The following is a 17205-nucleotide window of genomic DNA, read 5'->3' as shown; positions in this document are numbered from 1 at the left end:
AATTTAAATAATTCCCAAGTTTGTTATTTTTAAAAAAGCATTGTATTAATGTTGATGTTAACTTTATTGATTATTATAATTTACCTTGAAGCAGAAATATTTATTCTCATGATATAAATTCAATATTAATTTAAATTTAAATCTGAAGGCAATTTTTCCAGATTTGCATCTAGCCTTCACATCAAAATGTTATCTTTGTCCCAAGGTAATTGTGTTTAGGAAAAGCAGCAAATATACTGCTTTTAATATAGGCTAGCAGCATTATCAGGCAAAATTTAGCACCAGCATCAGTGAAGAAATATTAAGAAGGGAGACCAAAAGTTGAGTTAAAGGTGGGTCTTCGTGGTGAAGAGAAAAACAGAGCATTTAGGAAGGGAATTGCAGAACCTCGTGCCTGGAGGGTTGATAATCCAGTCTCCAATAGTAAGACAAAAGGAGTGGGGGACTAACAAGAGGTCAGAATTGGTGGTGTTACATTGGCCATGAAAGACATGAGGGATCATCAATAGATCTCCCCATGGGCTTTGTGGCATATGAACTCCCCTACTGAGCTAGTGCGGGCTTAAGACCCGTTGCCTCAACCTAGACTGGCATTCTGAAGGGCCCCGTGCTTGAACTTGTATGCTCTAAGCCATAGATACGTCTCTTTTCTGTTTTGTGAAGAAAAGGGTAATGGTGATGGAAGACTGGCCTTGGGAGATTAATGTAGTCTCAGAGGATTGTAGAGCTTGGGAGGATCACCAGGATAGAGAACAGCGAGGTCCTGGAGGGAGTTAAACACAAGGATGAGAATTTTAGAAACAAAATGTTTGTGTACTGGGAGCCAGTTAAGATCAGTGTGTACACAAGTGATGGCTAAATGACAAAGGAATGAAAGGCTTCCATTTGGAAAAAGATAAAGTTGCCATTGTCCCAGGTGACTGTAGGATGCTCTCCCCTGAGGGGGAGAGCTGGGTGGTGGTGATTTAATTTGAAGATCACCACACCTCAGGTGAGGGGCAAAGTTGAGAAAATGTGAGGTCATCCATTTTAGTAGGAATAGCAGCAAAATGGACTATTATTTAAATGGTAAAAAAAAATGCAGCATGCTGCTGTGCAGAGGGACCTAGATGTCCTTGTGCAAGAATCACAAGGAGTTGGTTTGCAGGTGCAGCAGGTAATTAAGAAGGCAAATGGAATTTTGTCCTTCATTGCTAGAGGGATGGAGTGTAGAAACAGGGAGTTTATGTTGCAGCTGTATAAGATGCTGGTGAGGCCACACCTGGAGTATTGTGTACAGTTTTGGTCTCCTTACTTGAGAAAGGATATACCGGCACTGGAGGGGGTGCAGAGGAGATTCACTAGGTTGATTCTGGAGTTGAGGTGTTTGGCTTATGAGGAGGGACTGAGTAGACTGGGGCTATACTCACTGGAATTCAGAAGAATGAGGGGAGGTCTTATTGAAACCTTTATGATTATGAAGGGAATAGATAGATAGAAGCAGAGAAGTTGTATTCACTGGCAGATGGAACTAGAACTAGGTGGCATAGCCTCAAAATAAGAGGGAGCAGATTTAGAACTGAGTTGAGGAGGAGCTTCTTCACCCAAAGGTTGTGAATCTGTGGAATTCCCTGCCCAGTGAAGCAGTTGAGGCTCCCTCACTGAATGTTTTTGAGGCAAGGATAGATAAATTTTTGAACATTAAAGGAATTAAGGGTTATGGTGAGTGGGTGGTTAAGTGGAGCTGAGTCCACAAAAAGATCAGCCATGATCTTATTGACTGGCGGAGCAGGCTTGAGGGGCCAGATGGCCTACTCCTGCTCCTAGTTCTTATGTTCAAACAATATAGCATTTCCAGAGTACTGCAGTGGAGTATCAGCAGTTATTTATGTGCTCCAGCCTCTGGAATAAGACTTGAACCCTCAACTTTTTGACTCAGGTGAGAGAATGTTACCCACGATGGTGGGTGGGAGGGGGAAATCTATGGCCGGCCCAAAAATCGGTTTCATGCCAGTGTGACTTCACAATAGGATCTTCCCACGCTGCTCGCTTTGACAAATTGGAAATCCTGCAGAATGCTGGCGTGAAACCGATTTGCATCACGCTAATGAGATGCTGATGAACCCCAACTGGAACTTTCTCCCCACCCTCAATTCTCGCCAACACGGAGCAGAAAAATGTGTCAGTTCAGAACCCATTGGACCAATGTGGCATGCAAAAGTCAATACTTATCTGTAGAAGGCCTGGGACCACCTTCAGAGTCCAGTGAATCCAGACCTAGAACAGCACAACAGTGGGTGGAGGGAACATCTGTCAGGTGGATGTTTCAGCTTTGTCTTTGAGGAGATCCATCTGCAAGCCTCAAGAGTATTCCTGGAGATGCATCATCATCTTCCTTCAGGAGGCCCATCTTTCTTTCTTCCAATGATGGACCAGAGACATTTATCACCTTTTAAATATAGCACCTTGATATAATGGCAGGATGCAGGCTCTCATACCTGCCCCAGCACAGAAGATTATGCAAAACCCACAAATGCATAATTATTTTCACCAGCAGAAGATATAGCATGGTTTCCCGTTAGCAATTGCAGTGGGAAACACTCCCCATCTCTGCCCCCACCACAGGACGTTGGCCCAAATGGAGGAATTCTGCCCATCCAACCTAGCATTGGTCAGTAAACAGGCAGCAGAGGTTTGGATGAACTTAACAGAGTAAAATTTTGATGTAACAAAAAGAACGATGGGCTGTTGAAGTTATTAAAAAACATAGAGTAATAGACTACTCAAACATTTTACTGTTTTAGGAAAAGCAATTAAAGATTACATTTAAGTATTTTTTGCAGGAGATAAGATTGCCATCAGGTATTGCATATTTAATTCCAAGGTGCTTCTAATGAGTTTATAACTTAATACAGTAAACATGTCAGAGTGGTCTCCCAAAGTGTCACTGTTATTTTTGTGTACGTACTTGCCATTCTGATGAATAGTGAGGAATGATCAGAGACCACTTGGCCCATTGTATCTGTTCCAGCAGAAAAGAACTATCTAGTTTAATCTCAAAAGCTAGCTTGGTCGATTACCCCATAGTGTTCACTCCTTCAGCTTCTGACACATAGTGGCAGCAGTGTATACCATCTGCAAGATGCAATTCAGCAACTCACCAAGGCTCTTTTGACAGCAGCTTGCAAACCTGCAATCTCTACCACCTGGAAGGACAAGCGCAGCAGATACATGGGAACACCACTGTCTGCAAGTTCCCTGCCAAGCCACACACCACTTCTGATTTAGAACTATTTCGGCTGTCCAGGGTCAAAATCCTGGAACTCCCTCCCAAACAGTCCTGTGGTGTACTTAGGCCACGTGGACTGAAGAAGTTCAAGAAAGTATCTCACCATCATCTTCAAAGGGCAATTAGGGATGGGCAATAAATGCTGGCTGAGCCAGTAATAGCCACAACCTATGAGGCGGCACTGTGGCACAGTGGTTAGCATTGCCACCTCACAGTGCCAGGGACCTGGGTTCGATTCCAGCCTTGGATGACTGTGTGTGTGGTTTTCACATTCTCCTTGTGTCTGCAGGGGTTTCCTCCAGGTTCTCCGGTGTCCTTCCACCATCCAAAAATGTGCAGATTAGGGGAATTAGCATGGTAAAATATGTGGGGTTACGTGGCCTGGATGGGATGCTGTTTTGGAGAGTTGGTACAGACATGATGGGCTGAATGGCCTCCTTCTGCACTGCAGGGATTCTATGGAAGAATAATAAAAGGTTACAGCACTTTAAATGCATATCCAAATATTTTTCTGGTGAGCATTTCAGCCTCTATCACTCTTTCAGGCAGTAAATTCGAGGTTTGGGTGAAAAAATACTGCATTATTTTAAATCTGTGCTCCCTATCTAAGTAAGACAAACCTGATGAAGGGGAAAATCCCTGAAAGCTAGTGGCATTTGCTTCCAAATAAATCTGTTGGACTTTAACCTGGTGTTGTGAGACTTCTTACTGTGTTTACCCCAGTCCAATGCTGGCACCTCCGCATCATGACTCCCTATCTAACCCATCGAGACCCCCATAATTTTAAATACTCAAGTAAAGCTTCCCTCAGTCTCCTGTGTTCCACAGAAAACAACCTTAGACTGTTGAATCTTTTCTCTGAGCTAAAATTCTTAATTCCTGACAACATCCTCATGGACCACCTCTGTACCCTCTCCCGAAAATCACATCCTTACTCTAGTGCAATGATTAGAAATGTACTCAGTATTCTATCTGTGGTCTAGTTTTTTTTCTTATACAGTTCGAGTATAACAACCCAAACTTACAATCTATGCATCAGCCAATAAATTATCCTCTGTGCCCTCTTGAACATCGTTCCCTGTGCTAACAGCTTCTGACATCTGAAGACATTCACTGCCTTGTCTCCCTGTGCTTCTGCACTTCAAACTAAGCTTCTTATACGCCTATGACTGTGTGGTCAAATTCCCCTCCAACTCGATTTTCAAGTTTGCTGATGACACCACTGTAGTGGGTCAGATCTCAAAAATGACCCTTTCAGGCCTGCTGTGCTTGGTTGAAGTCATTAGGTTACATTTTAGCTTCATTTGAAACAATTTTTAAAAGCAGCATCTCAGCCTTTTAGCTAAGATGCAAATGAGATCAAGCCTTGGAAGAGGAGCTCTGCCTACTTCAATCTGCTTGAATCAAGTAGATCAAGTCCAAGACAGGAGGTGAGAGCCCTGTCTTGTCAGCTTGGATCAGGAATGTTCCAACTTGTTGAGACTCTGAATTGGATTTGACTTGATTGAATTGGAATAAAAAAACAAAAAGAAGGGAATGCGATAGAGAATCTGATGAGCTGGAGCGGTGACAATAATCTCTCTCTCAACGTCAACAAAACGAAGAAGATTGTCATCAACTTCAGGAGGCATAGGGGAGAACATGTCCCTGTCTACGTTAATGGGGATGAAGTAGAAAGCATCAAGAGCTTCAAGTTTTTCAGTGTCCAGATCACCAACAGTCTGTCCTGGTCCCCCCATTTCAACACTATGTTTAAGAAAGCCCACCAACATCTCTACTTTCTACTATGCACTATTGTCACTGACTCATCTATTTTTTAGTGTTTATTCTATTTCATTGGATTTTGTTTCACGTCACAGGTAGAGCTTATTGACATGTTTTTCAATGTGGGAATTTTTTTAATGATGGCTAATGAACGGATTTCTTCTTTCTCACCTTGCAGTATGAATCTAGGAGAAGAGCTGGACCAGTTGAGGGTACAATCGGTTATGGACAAAGCCAACATTCAAGAACTAACCATATGCCTACAACGGGAGCGAGAAGGTGAGAGAGCAGAATGAGATGGAAATAGTTCAAGGCATTCAACTGTTCAAAGGTCACTAATTCAAGTCAAACCTTTGCATCACCATGTAGCGTTTACAGTTTCCCTGTGCCTTTTGTGACAAGCATGAGAAGATGGGATATAACAGAGTTGCAGATTTACATAACACTAACTGTTAATCAAGCATTTGTAGTTTCTTTTTTGTTTGTACAATGTATATGTCACTGGCAAGGCCAGCATTTATGTTCATTCTAGAAAGTGATGGCGAGCTACCTTCTTGAGCTGCTGCAAATGTTGTGCTGTAAAGGAGTGGGCCTTAGGATTGTATTCCAGTGCTGATAAAGAAACAACGGTGTATTTCCAAGTCAGGATGCTATGTGATTTGGAGGGGAATTTGCAGATGGTGATGTTCCCATGAGCCCTTGTCAATTGAGGAGGCACAAGTCACAGGCTCAGAGATGGAGGAGTGTTAGCGAATTGCTGCAGGGCAGCTTGCAGGATGTGGATGTTTAAGCAGGTCGATTCAAGGTGGTGCCCATTTAGCTTCCACTTTGTCCTGGATGGTGTTGAACTTTTTGAGCGTTGTTGGAGCTGCACTCATCCAGGTAAATGCGAAATATTTAACACATTCCTGACTTGCGCCTTGTAAACCATGGAAAGGTTTTGAGGAGTTGAGTTGAGTCATTCACTGCAGAATATCCAGATTCTGGCTTCTTCAGGTAACGTAACATAAAAAATAGCAGCAGGAGTGGACCATATAACCCATTGACCCTACTTCACCATTCAATATGGCCATGGCTGATCTTAGACTTCAGCTCCACTTTCCCTTCTGCTCCCCGTATCCCTCAATTATCTGAGTTACCAAAGGTCAGTCTATCTTGGCTTTAAATGTATATAATGATGGAGCATCCACTACCCTCAGAGGGAGAAGATTCCAAAGCTTCGCAACCTTTTGAGTTAAAAAAAATCCGTATTAAATGATTGTCCTCTTGTACTGTGTAACTTTGTTCTAGATTTTCCAGCCGCCGACAACAAACTCTCAATATCTAACAATATTTATATGGCTTTTCCAGTTCAGTTTCAGGTCAATGGTGATCCCTAGAACGTTGACAGTGATGGATGCAATGACATGTAGTGTTAAGGAAGGGCTGATTAGTTTCTCTCATGTTGGAGATGATCATTTCCTGGCGGTTGTGTGGCAGGAATGTTACCTGCCACTTCACAGCCCAATTCTCCAGGTCTTGTTACATGTGGATATGGGCTACTTCAGGATCTGAAGAGTTGTGAATGCCACTGAACACCATGGAAGCATCATCAAACATCCCCACGTCTGATCTTATGATGAAAAGGTCACTGATGAAGCAGCTGAAGATGATTGGGCCAAGGACACTCCCTGCAGTGATGTCCTGAGGCTCAGTTGGGTGGCTTCCAACAACTACAACCATCCTCCTCTCTACTATTGGCAATGGACATTTTAAGAAATCTGAAGCAGAATATAGGTTTGTGCTATTGACTTCACCCCCGTCCCATAAACCATCCTTCAATCTTCAGATGCAGAGCAATATAAAAAGTCTTTTTTTGTTGTAACTATTGTATCTTGAAAGGTGTTTTAGAATATTCCAGGACTGTAGCTGCTAAGGGAATGCAAGCCATAGCTTGATATAACATGTTGAGGTCACAAATGCAAGAACAAAGATACTGTTTGCTACACAGTGAGCTGCTTTGATCTAGAGGATGACAGGATGATCTTCTATCACACCTGCTCTATATAGACACTCAGAAACACCGGATTCCTGACTTGCTTTTATTTTTTTAAGCAAAATTGGAAGTTTTGAGCAGCCTAGTTTAGAGCAGGTATTGTACAGCTGCTGTGAACTTAATGCTTTAGGACAGTAATGAATGGCTCCTTTGCCAAGTTAATCAGTTGTCAGCATTAATGGAATCTTTAGAGGCAAACTACAAACCTGTTTGCTCTTGGTTTTATCTTAGCTGGTGTCTACAGCTGCAAAATGAAAGTTGTCACTACTTATTAAGGTATCGTGTCATTGAATATTTTTATGTAAAGATCCACCTAAAATTTATTACTCCAATGAGTCACTCTAAGTTTTTATAAATTACAAAAAAAAGTGCACATTGAGATAATGCAATACTAAACTGAGGCGTATGTCGACCGTTGGCGTGTCAATGATGAGAGTTTTGTTTCTTACTGCTAATTGATCCAGACCAAGATTATGAATTCCCTACAGGAGACAAGTATCAAATGCAATGAAATTTGTTTGTTATACGTTTATTATGAGACTTCTATTTTTAAAATATATTTTTATTGATGATTTTTCTCATTTTTATAAAAACTGCAACATGCCTCAAGGACTAGTACAATACAGAATAATTTCTACATATATGCATACAGAAAGATACAAGAGAGCATTAACTCAGTTGGTTTGGAATATTCATTATTCAATACAAATGGTGCCTCCAAAGATACAAACAATGGAAGGATGTTAGAGATGGGGAAGAAAGGGGATAACAAGATGAAGCCATGAGTAAATGACATAATGGTGCATGCCCTGGCTCACAGGGTACTAGACACAGAGTCAAGCCACTTAAATTTCAAGAATTTCAAAGTAGCTACAGCCGTTGCATTTTCGAGTAGAACATCAACACAGATATAGAAAAGAATGATTAACCAAAGATCCTTGCATTACGCTGAGGCATTCACCTGAGCATACTTCCCTATCTCCAGCCACACCAGGGGCACTATTGACAGGAAACAATGTCTTTTCCCAGGACATGTGCTTCATCTGCACCTTTACTGGAGTCAGTCAGAGATCCTTTTACCCCAATACTGTAAATACAGAAGGAAGCTACCCTATGCCAATAGGTCTGAGCGGGTTTTTTCACTTGCTATGAGGACACATTGGGCCATATCCACAATCTCTACAGCAAATCAATCACCCAGCACCCTGCAGTGGTACTACTCATATTAACCATGACAAGAGCAAAGGATACCATACATATATACCACCATTATAAATGCAAGGACTATAAGAAGGAAAAACAGATATATATTACACAGCCCTAGTGCAGTACAATCGACCCAGCGAGCTCCCCAAAAATCTCAAATTTGTTAAGGATATTAAACAACCAGCATTCAATTTAGATACAGGATCAGAAGCAATGCAGGTAGTCCACCATACACCCCTGGCATAATGAAGATATAGTCGGAGCAAATCTGTGTATTAAGTTTGGTGTAATTGAAGGAGCACCCTGCGGAAAGCATTTCATTATAAAGAAATGGATGTCCCTGGTTTTTAAAGGATAACAGGTGAAATTTGCCTCTGCTCACACACTGGATCACTCTCGTCAACATGGTAAACATCACAAAATCAAAAAAGGAGTGTGACATCAAGGGGTAAAATCTAGGATGGGTGATGAACTGCAGATTATGATGACAAACTATTGTGACCCACAGGGTCTAGAGAGCCCTAAGTAAGATTGTTGAACAGCCTTAAGGATCTATCAGGGTATAGAATAAAGCAGGGCAAACTGCATTCAAATATCTTTTAGAAATTTCCAGTCACCAAAGATATGAAAATGCATGAATACTGGCCAGAAGTCAGTCCTCAAACAGGATACAACATGCTCTTTAAGACTAATACGCCCAGCTTTCAGGTTGAGATCAAGAAAATGTGGCAATCAGTTCCCAAAACATCCTTCCTGCATATACCCTATCTACTCCATAGATGTCTATGAAATCTCCCCTCATTCTTTTGAATTCTAGCAATTAATACCTGAACCAACTCAATTTCTCCTCGTAAAACATATTTCCCAAAACAGATATTTCAAGGGATATTTCAGAATAGAAAGAGTGCAGAAAGGATTTACTAGGATGCTACCGAGACTTGATGATTTGAATTATGAGGAGGGACTGGATAGACTGGGACTTTTTTCTGTGGAGCATAGGAAGCTGAGGGGTGATCTTATAGAGGTTTACAAAATAATGAGGGGCATAAATCAGCTAGATAGTCAATATCTTTTCCAAGGGTACGGCAGTCTAAAACTAGAGGGCATAGGTTTAAGGTGAGAGGGGAGAGATACAAAAGTGTCCAGTGGGGCAATTTTTTCACACAGGGTAGGTGAGTGTCTGAAACAAGCTGCCAGAGATAGTAGTAGAGGTGGGTTCAATTTTGTCTTTTGACAAAGCGTTTAGATGGATGGGTAGAGGGATATGGGTCAAATGCTGGCAATTGGGACGAGCTTTGTAATTTAAAAAAAAGAGCGGCATGGACAGGTTGGGTTGCAGGGCTCATTTCCATGTTGTAAACCTTTATGATTCTAAGAGAGAAAAATTCCATCCATGGTTAATTAAAAACATTAAAGGTAGTATCAAACTTAAAGAAAAGCATATAATTGTGCAGAGATGGTTGGCAGGTCAAAAGATTGGACAGAATGTTAACAACAGCAAATAATGACAAAATTAAGAGAACGAGGGAAAGGAAGCTAGAAATAGATAAATAGATACTTAGAGTTTTTATGAATATTTAAAAGAAGAAAAGAATTAATAAAGTGACATCCCTGAAATAGCTGTAAATCAGGAAATGGAACGGGGGGAGGAACTGAAGACTATTACACTCACAGTGGAAGTGCTGAGCAAGTCTCTGGGTTCATCCTGGGGTCTTAAAAGGAGTGGGTTATGGGATATTTTAATGCCTTATTTTAATTTTCCACAATTCCTTATACTCGAGGAAGGTTCTATTAGATTGTAAAATAAGAAATGTAACTTCATTATTCAAAAATGGAGTGAGATATAAAGTGGGAAACTACAGGCCAGTTAGCTTAACATCTGTCATAGGGCACATGTTAGAAACTACTATTAAAGATGCTACAGCAGACTCTTAGTTAAATTCAGGGTTATGACAGAGTCAGCATGGTTATTTGGAAGGAAAATCATGTTTAACTAAAGTATTGGAGTTCTCTGAAGAAGTAACATATGCTGTGGATAAAGGGGAACCAGTGGAGGTACTCTACTCAGATTTCCAGGATTTTGATAATGTGCCACAATGTGACCCCAACGGGAGGGAGAGGGACCCAGGATAGGATTGATGCTTCGTTGGAATTCCGATTCTGCCCATTCATCCGATTGAATGGGCCATCGGGATTCCCAGCTGCTGCCCCAAAGAATCGTCCCCACTTGAATATTTTTGGATCAGAATTGGATAGATTCTTGATAAGCAAGCAGGTGAAAAGCTATTGGGGCCAGGTGGAACTGTGAAGTGGAATTCTCCCAAAACATTTCTAAGCGTCAGCCCCAGTGGGAAACCTGCTGAGATTCCTGTTGGGCGGATCGATGTGATTCAATTCACAATCCAACCACACTTTGAAATTCTTTTGGAGACTGGAGAGATTCTCACAGAATTCTACCATATTTTTTGGAATGGGACCTATAGACACCGGCAGACCAGTTGAAAGCCGCCCTCCCCTGGCAATGCCAGGGCACTACCCAGCCATCTCCCCACCCACCTGGGGTTTTCAATGGCCTCTAAGCCCCCTTGGCATGACCATCATGAGTGGTTTCCGTTTTTGGAAACCAGCAGTGATTGGTGCCAGGTTCCCACTGTCCCCAAGGATTGGAGAATCCTGGGAGCAGGGAAGATCCGGCTTCAAATCGACATTGTATACTTGAATGTTGATTTAAATATGCTAATCTCACTGGGCGTGGTCCAGACTATGTAGGGGTGAGGAGAATCCTGAAGCGGGTTCTCCCCCATGATTCTCCAACCTTGGTTCAAGTCACTGACTCTTGTTCTTTATCCGTGTGGTTGTATGCCCCTTGTATATACAATCAGTCACCGGGAAAAACTCTGTCAAAATTGGTAAATGTGACTTCTTATTAAAGCTCAATGCCAACTGCCCTTGACAAGCGCAGACATCTGAAAATGCTCGCTCAATTGGTCACAAATGATGGGTTAAGAGGTTTTGCCTACAACTGATGTTTGACCAACTTGTTGATAGTGAATTGGTCTGTTTTTCTAACCTCCCTTGAACAGTGGTACAGTTGGCCACCTTCTGGTCCCCTGGCACAATTTGCGGATCTAAGAAGGGTGAAGAATTGTATTTGGAGTCTTTTTTATCTTCTCTTTGACTTCCTTCAATAGAGTGTGCATACCAGAAGAACTTTATAAATGATCAACTTTCAGTTCTGTTTATTTTTTTCCAATGCCAATTCCTTTTCTATATTTATGTCTCACAGTCTTGAATAACTTATTTTCTTTTATGCTTAAAAAACCCCATGCTATTTCTTTTTATTTCTTTTAAAATTTTCTTATAGCTTTTTTAATTTCTCTCTTAACCTCCACTGCACTTTCATTAGACCTCCCATGTGAACTGACCTGAATATTGTGTCTTTCACATATGCCTCATTTGTATTTTTCTAATTGTTCAGTGGGTGGATTGTGAAACATTTCAGTGAGATAACGTCCAATGTGAATTGATAAGCTGCACTGTAGACAGACAGCAGGTGAATACAAAGAAACAATTGCAGCAAGCCCCAGTAGCTTCACTAAGTTCCATTACCCCCTCAAAAATGAGGTATAAACTAATAATGATAACAGAATTGTTGTTGAAGGATTTACGGAGTGCGTACAACTGTAGAAAAAGGGATAATCAGCCGTGGATATCTAAGGAAATAAAAGAGGGTACCAAATTGAAAGAAAATGCATACAAAGTGGCAAAGATTAGTGGGAAACTACAGGATTGGGAAATCTTTAAAGGTCAACAGAAAGCCACGACAAAAGCTATAAAGAAAAGTAAGTTAGATCATTAGAGTAAACTAGCTCAGAATATAAAAACAGATAGCAAAAGTTTCTACAAATATATAAAATGAAAAAGAGGGGCAGAAGTAAATATTGGTCCTTTAGAGGATGAAAGGGGGACTTCGTAACAGAAAATGAGGAAATGGCCGAGGCATTGAAGGTATTTTGTGTCGGTCTTCACAGTGAAAGACACGAATAACTTGATGACAAGAAGTAACTTGATAACAAGAAGGCAATGGCCGGTGAGGAGTTAGAAACAATCATTATCACTAAAGAAGTTACATTGGGCAAGCTAATGGGGCTAAAGGTAGATAAGTTCCTGGCGCTTATGGAATATATCCCAGGGCACTAAAAGAGATGGCGAGGAACTAACAAATGCATTAGTGGTAATTTACCAAAATTTGCTGGACTCTGGGGTGGTTCCCACAGAATGGAAAACAGCAAATGTGACGCCACTGTTTAAAAACAGACAAAAGGCAGGTAGCTATAGGCCGATAAACTTCTTAGTGGGGAAAATGCTTGAATCTGTCATCAAGGAAGAAATAGTGAAACATCAGGATAAAAATTGTTCCATTGGACAGATGTACCATGGGTTCTTGAAAAGTAGGTTTAACTAATTTACTGGAATTGTTTGAGGACATTAGGAGCATGGTGGACAATGAGGAACTGGTGGATGTGGTGCATCTGGATTTTCAGAAGGCATTTGACAGTGTACTGCACAAAAGGCTGCTGCAAAAGATAAAGGTGCACGGTGTTTGGGGTAATGTATTAGCATGGATCGAGGATTGGTTAACTCACAGAAAGCAAAGAGGAGGGATAAATGAGTGAGATTAGTGACTAGTGATGTGCCTCAGGGATCAGTGTTGGGACCACAATTGTTTACAATTTACATAGTTGATTTGGAGTTGGGGACCAAGTGTAGTATGTCAAAGTTTGCAGATGACATTAGGATGAGTGATAGAGCAAAGTATGCAGAGGACACTGAAAGCCTGCAAAGGGATATAGATAGTTTCAGTGAGTGGGTGAGGATCTAGCAGATGGAGTACAATGTTGGTAAATATGAGATCATCCATTTTGGTAGGAATAACAGCAAAATGGACTATTACTTAAATGGTAAAAATTGCAGCATGTTGCTGTGCAGAAGGACCTGGATGTCCTTGTGCAGGAATCACAAAATGTTAATATGCTGGTGCAACAGGCAATTAAAAAAGGAAATGGAATTTTGTCCTTCTTGAAAGATGGATGAAATTTAAAAACAGGGAGGTTATATTGCAGCTGTATAAGGTGCTGGTGAGACCACACCTGGAGTACTGTGTACAGTTTGGTCCCCTTACTTGAGAAAGGATATACTGGCACTGGATGGGATGCAGAGGAGATTCAATAGATTGATTCCGGAGATGAGTAGATTGACTTATGAGGAGAGACTGAGTAGACTGTGACCGTACTCATTGAAATTCAGAAGACTGAGGGAGATCTGATAGAAACATATAAATTTATGAAGGGCATAGATAAGATAGAGGCAGGGAGGTTGTTTCCACTAGCGGGTGAAACTAGAACTAGAGAACATAGCTGTGTGTTGTGAATCTGTGGAATTCCCTGCCCAGTGAAGCAATTGAGGCTACCTCATTGAATGTTTTTAAGGCAAAGATAGATTTTTGAGCCGTAAGGAAATTGAGGGTTATGGTAAGTGGGCGGGTAATTGGAACTGAGGCCATGAAACAATCAGCCATGATCTTATGGAATGGCAGAGCAGGCTCGAGGGGCCACTTGGCCTACTCCTACTCCTAGTTCTTATGATCTTATGGAACAATAGCCTAAAATGCATCTCAAGGCAGGATCAATAAAGGGACACTAAGGAACACGAGGAAATAGTAGAAGAGGGTTGACCTGAGGCGTGGTTAGAGAGAAAAGAGATCAGGTAAAAAAGTTCAGGAAGGGGGATTTGGAATATCCAGACAGCGGCCATCAATTGGTCAATGAGAGACGTGTTGGGGCAGAGTGGAGGGGTGTTGAACACACAAAATCTGAAGATGGATAAAGATAAAGATCAAGGGGTGGGGATATTTCAGGTCTAAAAGAGAAAGAGCAAGGCTACAGCTGAAATGTAAGAGTCCAAGAGAGCCAAGTGAGAGCAATCCCACTGAGTGGAGCTATGGAAGAAGTGTTGGATGAGGATGTAATTGACCATGTCAAAAACTGCAGAGAGGCTGGGGAGGAATGATGCATTATGGGTGCAGTCACAGAAAGCCAATTAGATAGATACAGATATAGAATTTCAGTCGAGGTAAGCACTGATTTGGGAGGGAACAGCACATCCAAGAACTTTGGAAGGGAATGGAGATTCAAGATAGTGAGGTAGTTGCAAGGACACAGGACAAATAGACTTTGAGGAAAGGAGAATGTTTGAAACAGAAGAGAAAAGGAACCTTTACAATGTCCCTATTCCATTTCTTGGACTGACTTGTTTTGATGTCATCATCCAGTCACCTTCAAACTGCAAAAAATTATTTACAGGTGTTAAGATGACAAGCACACTGACAGTCATTGTCAAAGCTGTTCCTGTCATTGAAGAGGCTTGCAGCCTGACTGAAGAAATGTACAAGGTTCGATCGTGGTCTCTCTGGAGAACCATAGTTTCTGCATACAGGTTTCTTCTAACACGCAGATATGATTGTCTGGTCATGTAGACATGGCTGGCAATGTAAGGATGGGTTCTAATTGATCTCCTTGGGTCTAGCTGCACATGTTTGGCATACTTTTTTTATTCTTCTCTTCAAAAACATTGAAAATGGATAGAGATAGCCAGAAAGCAATCGTTACTTCTGTCTAAACATCATGCATAGAACATAGAACATTACAGCGCAGTACAGGCCCTTCGGCCCTTGATGTTGCACCGACCAGTGGAACCAATCTAATGACCCTCTAACCTAAACTATTCCAATATCGTCCATATGCCTATCCAATGACCATTTGAACGCCCTTAAAGTTGGCGAGTCCACAACTGCTTCAGGCAGGGCATTCCACACCCTTACTACCCTCTGAGTAAAGACAGTGAGTGACATTGAGTGACAGTATTTTGGGGGTACAGGTACAGATAATAGGGAGAGGTGGGATAGTGAGTTTGAGACTCTGTATTAGACTCAGCAAGTTCCCTTACCCCAAAAAACGCAATGAAAATAATTCACTGAAATTGAAAATCCATCTTGAAGGGAGACTGCACCTCTTTTTTTTTACCTGATCTCTTTTCTCTCTAGCCACGCCTCAGGTCGACCCTCTTCTACTATTTCCTTGTGTTCCTTAGCGTCCCTTTATTGATCCTGCCTTGAGATGCATTTTAGGCTATTGTTCCATAAGGTCATAAGAACTAGGAGCAGGAGTAGGCCAAGTGGCCCCTCGAGCCTGCTCTGCCATTCCATAATAGTAATTATATTATATAGTAATGTGTTTTTGGATAACTGTTCCGGTGGAGTTCAGTGTTTGCTAACATACTTTCTGTGCGTTTAATGATGTAACACCCAACGCTAGCATCTCTACATCATTTAATGATGGCCAGGGTTCAGTGGGTATGCAGGGTATGGCACGTGCAATTATTTCCAAATAGGCAGCCCCTCACAACACAATGAGCATGTCCCTGTCGCACAGCCTGACTGAGGGTTGTTAAGAATTAGAAAATTAAGAAAAAAACTAGTAAAAGGAGTTGATTAGAAGCAGGTGGCTGGAGAACTGATAAGATGTGAATTAGCCATCAATGGAAAAAAGTATTATACATATGTAACTAGGGAAAACAATGGGGCTCTAGAAAAGTGAATTTCAAGTGGAGAGATAAGGAAATTGACACGTATCTGCCAAAAGCTGACCCCACGCAATGATAAAATCAAAGGGAAAGAAACGGTACACTGTAGAACATTCAGTAGAAAAGGGAAGAGAGACAGCTACCATCAGAACTGCAGCAAATTGCAGCTACAGTCTCCCAAGAGAGGCAGCAATTTTATATCTTCACTGAACCAGAAGAATATTTTCCAGACATGGCCACCTTGGTTGTGGGAATTATTTCCTGGATTTAGCTCATAGAGTCACTCAATACCAGATGTTGTTTGGGAAAAGGGACATTTCAGAGTTCAGGTGAACTTTGCTAATTTTGGGGACCAAGGGATAGTTCTGTGTAAAAGAAATTGTTGTAGAGTATTTTAGTCCTTCTTGTTTTTGTTTTAAGTTCATAAATATTCTTTTTGAATTGTTCACACAATGATCAGTCTGTTTCCTCACTGGATTGTACGTCATTCCTCACATAATATCAAAAAAGCGCACACATAGCACTATGAGCTAGTGTTTCAAGTTACCTTTCTGATTTTGGGATGCCCTCATATTTAACTTCAGTGTGGTAACAGGGTACTGAATATCAGATTTTTTATCAGCTGCTTGTTATATCCAACCGTGAAAAAATATTCCATGTTTTATATTATTGGTGAGTGTATTGGTGCAATCCTTGTGACTTGAAATGAACCAAACAGAGAGGCATATGAACAGCAATGGCCATCTGATGTACAAAATGACAAGTCACCTGAAACCTCCCTGGTATAATCTGTCTGATTTGGATCATTGCCCATGGCAGGCAGAAGAGGTGTAATTAGAATAATATCAAGGTTACAAAATTTTAGATGTATAAACAGTTATTTTGAGTTAATTGTACACTACGTGAGGATTTTTCAATGACTGAATTATCTTGCCGTCCCTTCATCTTTATCTGGTATGCACTAATTTCAAATGTATCAGTATAATATTATTGGTCTAGAAAGGTACTCGAGCACAGTAACTTCTTCCCAATCCGCATTACAGATTGTATTTTAAAAATAAAGCGTGCTACTGTTTGAAATCTGCGGTAGCATTTTCTGACATGACCACCTTCACTCATTACGAAATTTAAACTGAATACAACTGGATCTATTCTCGTCCCTCTGCTGGTCCAAGAGGAGTTGGGAGCATGATGAAAATAAAAGCTCAGCATTTACCCTGATTCCACTCATCACAGGATTCATGCAATGTTTTAAGGCTTTGAATTAGGCAGCCCAAGCTTCTGTGGGAAG

General features: G+C 41.1%; 1 protein-coding gene across 2 annotated transcripts in view; it reads left to right on the top strand.

The window, feature by feature from the left end:
* Nucleotides 1–17205, top strand: part of cntln (centlein, centrosomal protein) — a 337725-nt gene that overhangs the window by 165367 nt on the left and 155153 nt on the right. For both annotated transcript variants that reach the window (XM_080188296.1, XM_080188295.1), the window contains exon 14: nucleotides 5211–5311. In XM_080188296.1, coding sequence (XP_080044422.1) covers nucleotides 5211–5311 — 101 coding nt within the window. The remainder of the gene's footprint in view (nucleotides 1–5210; nucleotides 5312–17205) is intronic.

The sequence above is a fragment of the Carcharhinus amblyrhynchos genome, chromosome 5 (assembly GCF_965287045.1).
Source record: "Carcharhinus amblyrhynchos chromosome 5, sCarAmb.v2.hapA, whole genome shotgun sequence".
In the NCBI taxonomy this organism is placed as follows: domain Eukaryota; kingdom Metazoa; phylum Chordata; class Chondrichthyes; order Carcharhiniformes; family Carcharhinidae; genus Carcharhinus; species Carcharhinus amblyrhynchos.
The sequence above is the reverse complement of the archived record's forward strand: the minus strand, read 5'-3'. Positions and strand labels throughout refer to the sequence as shown.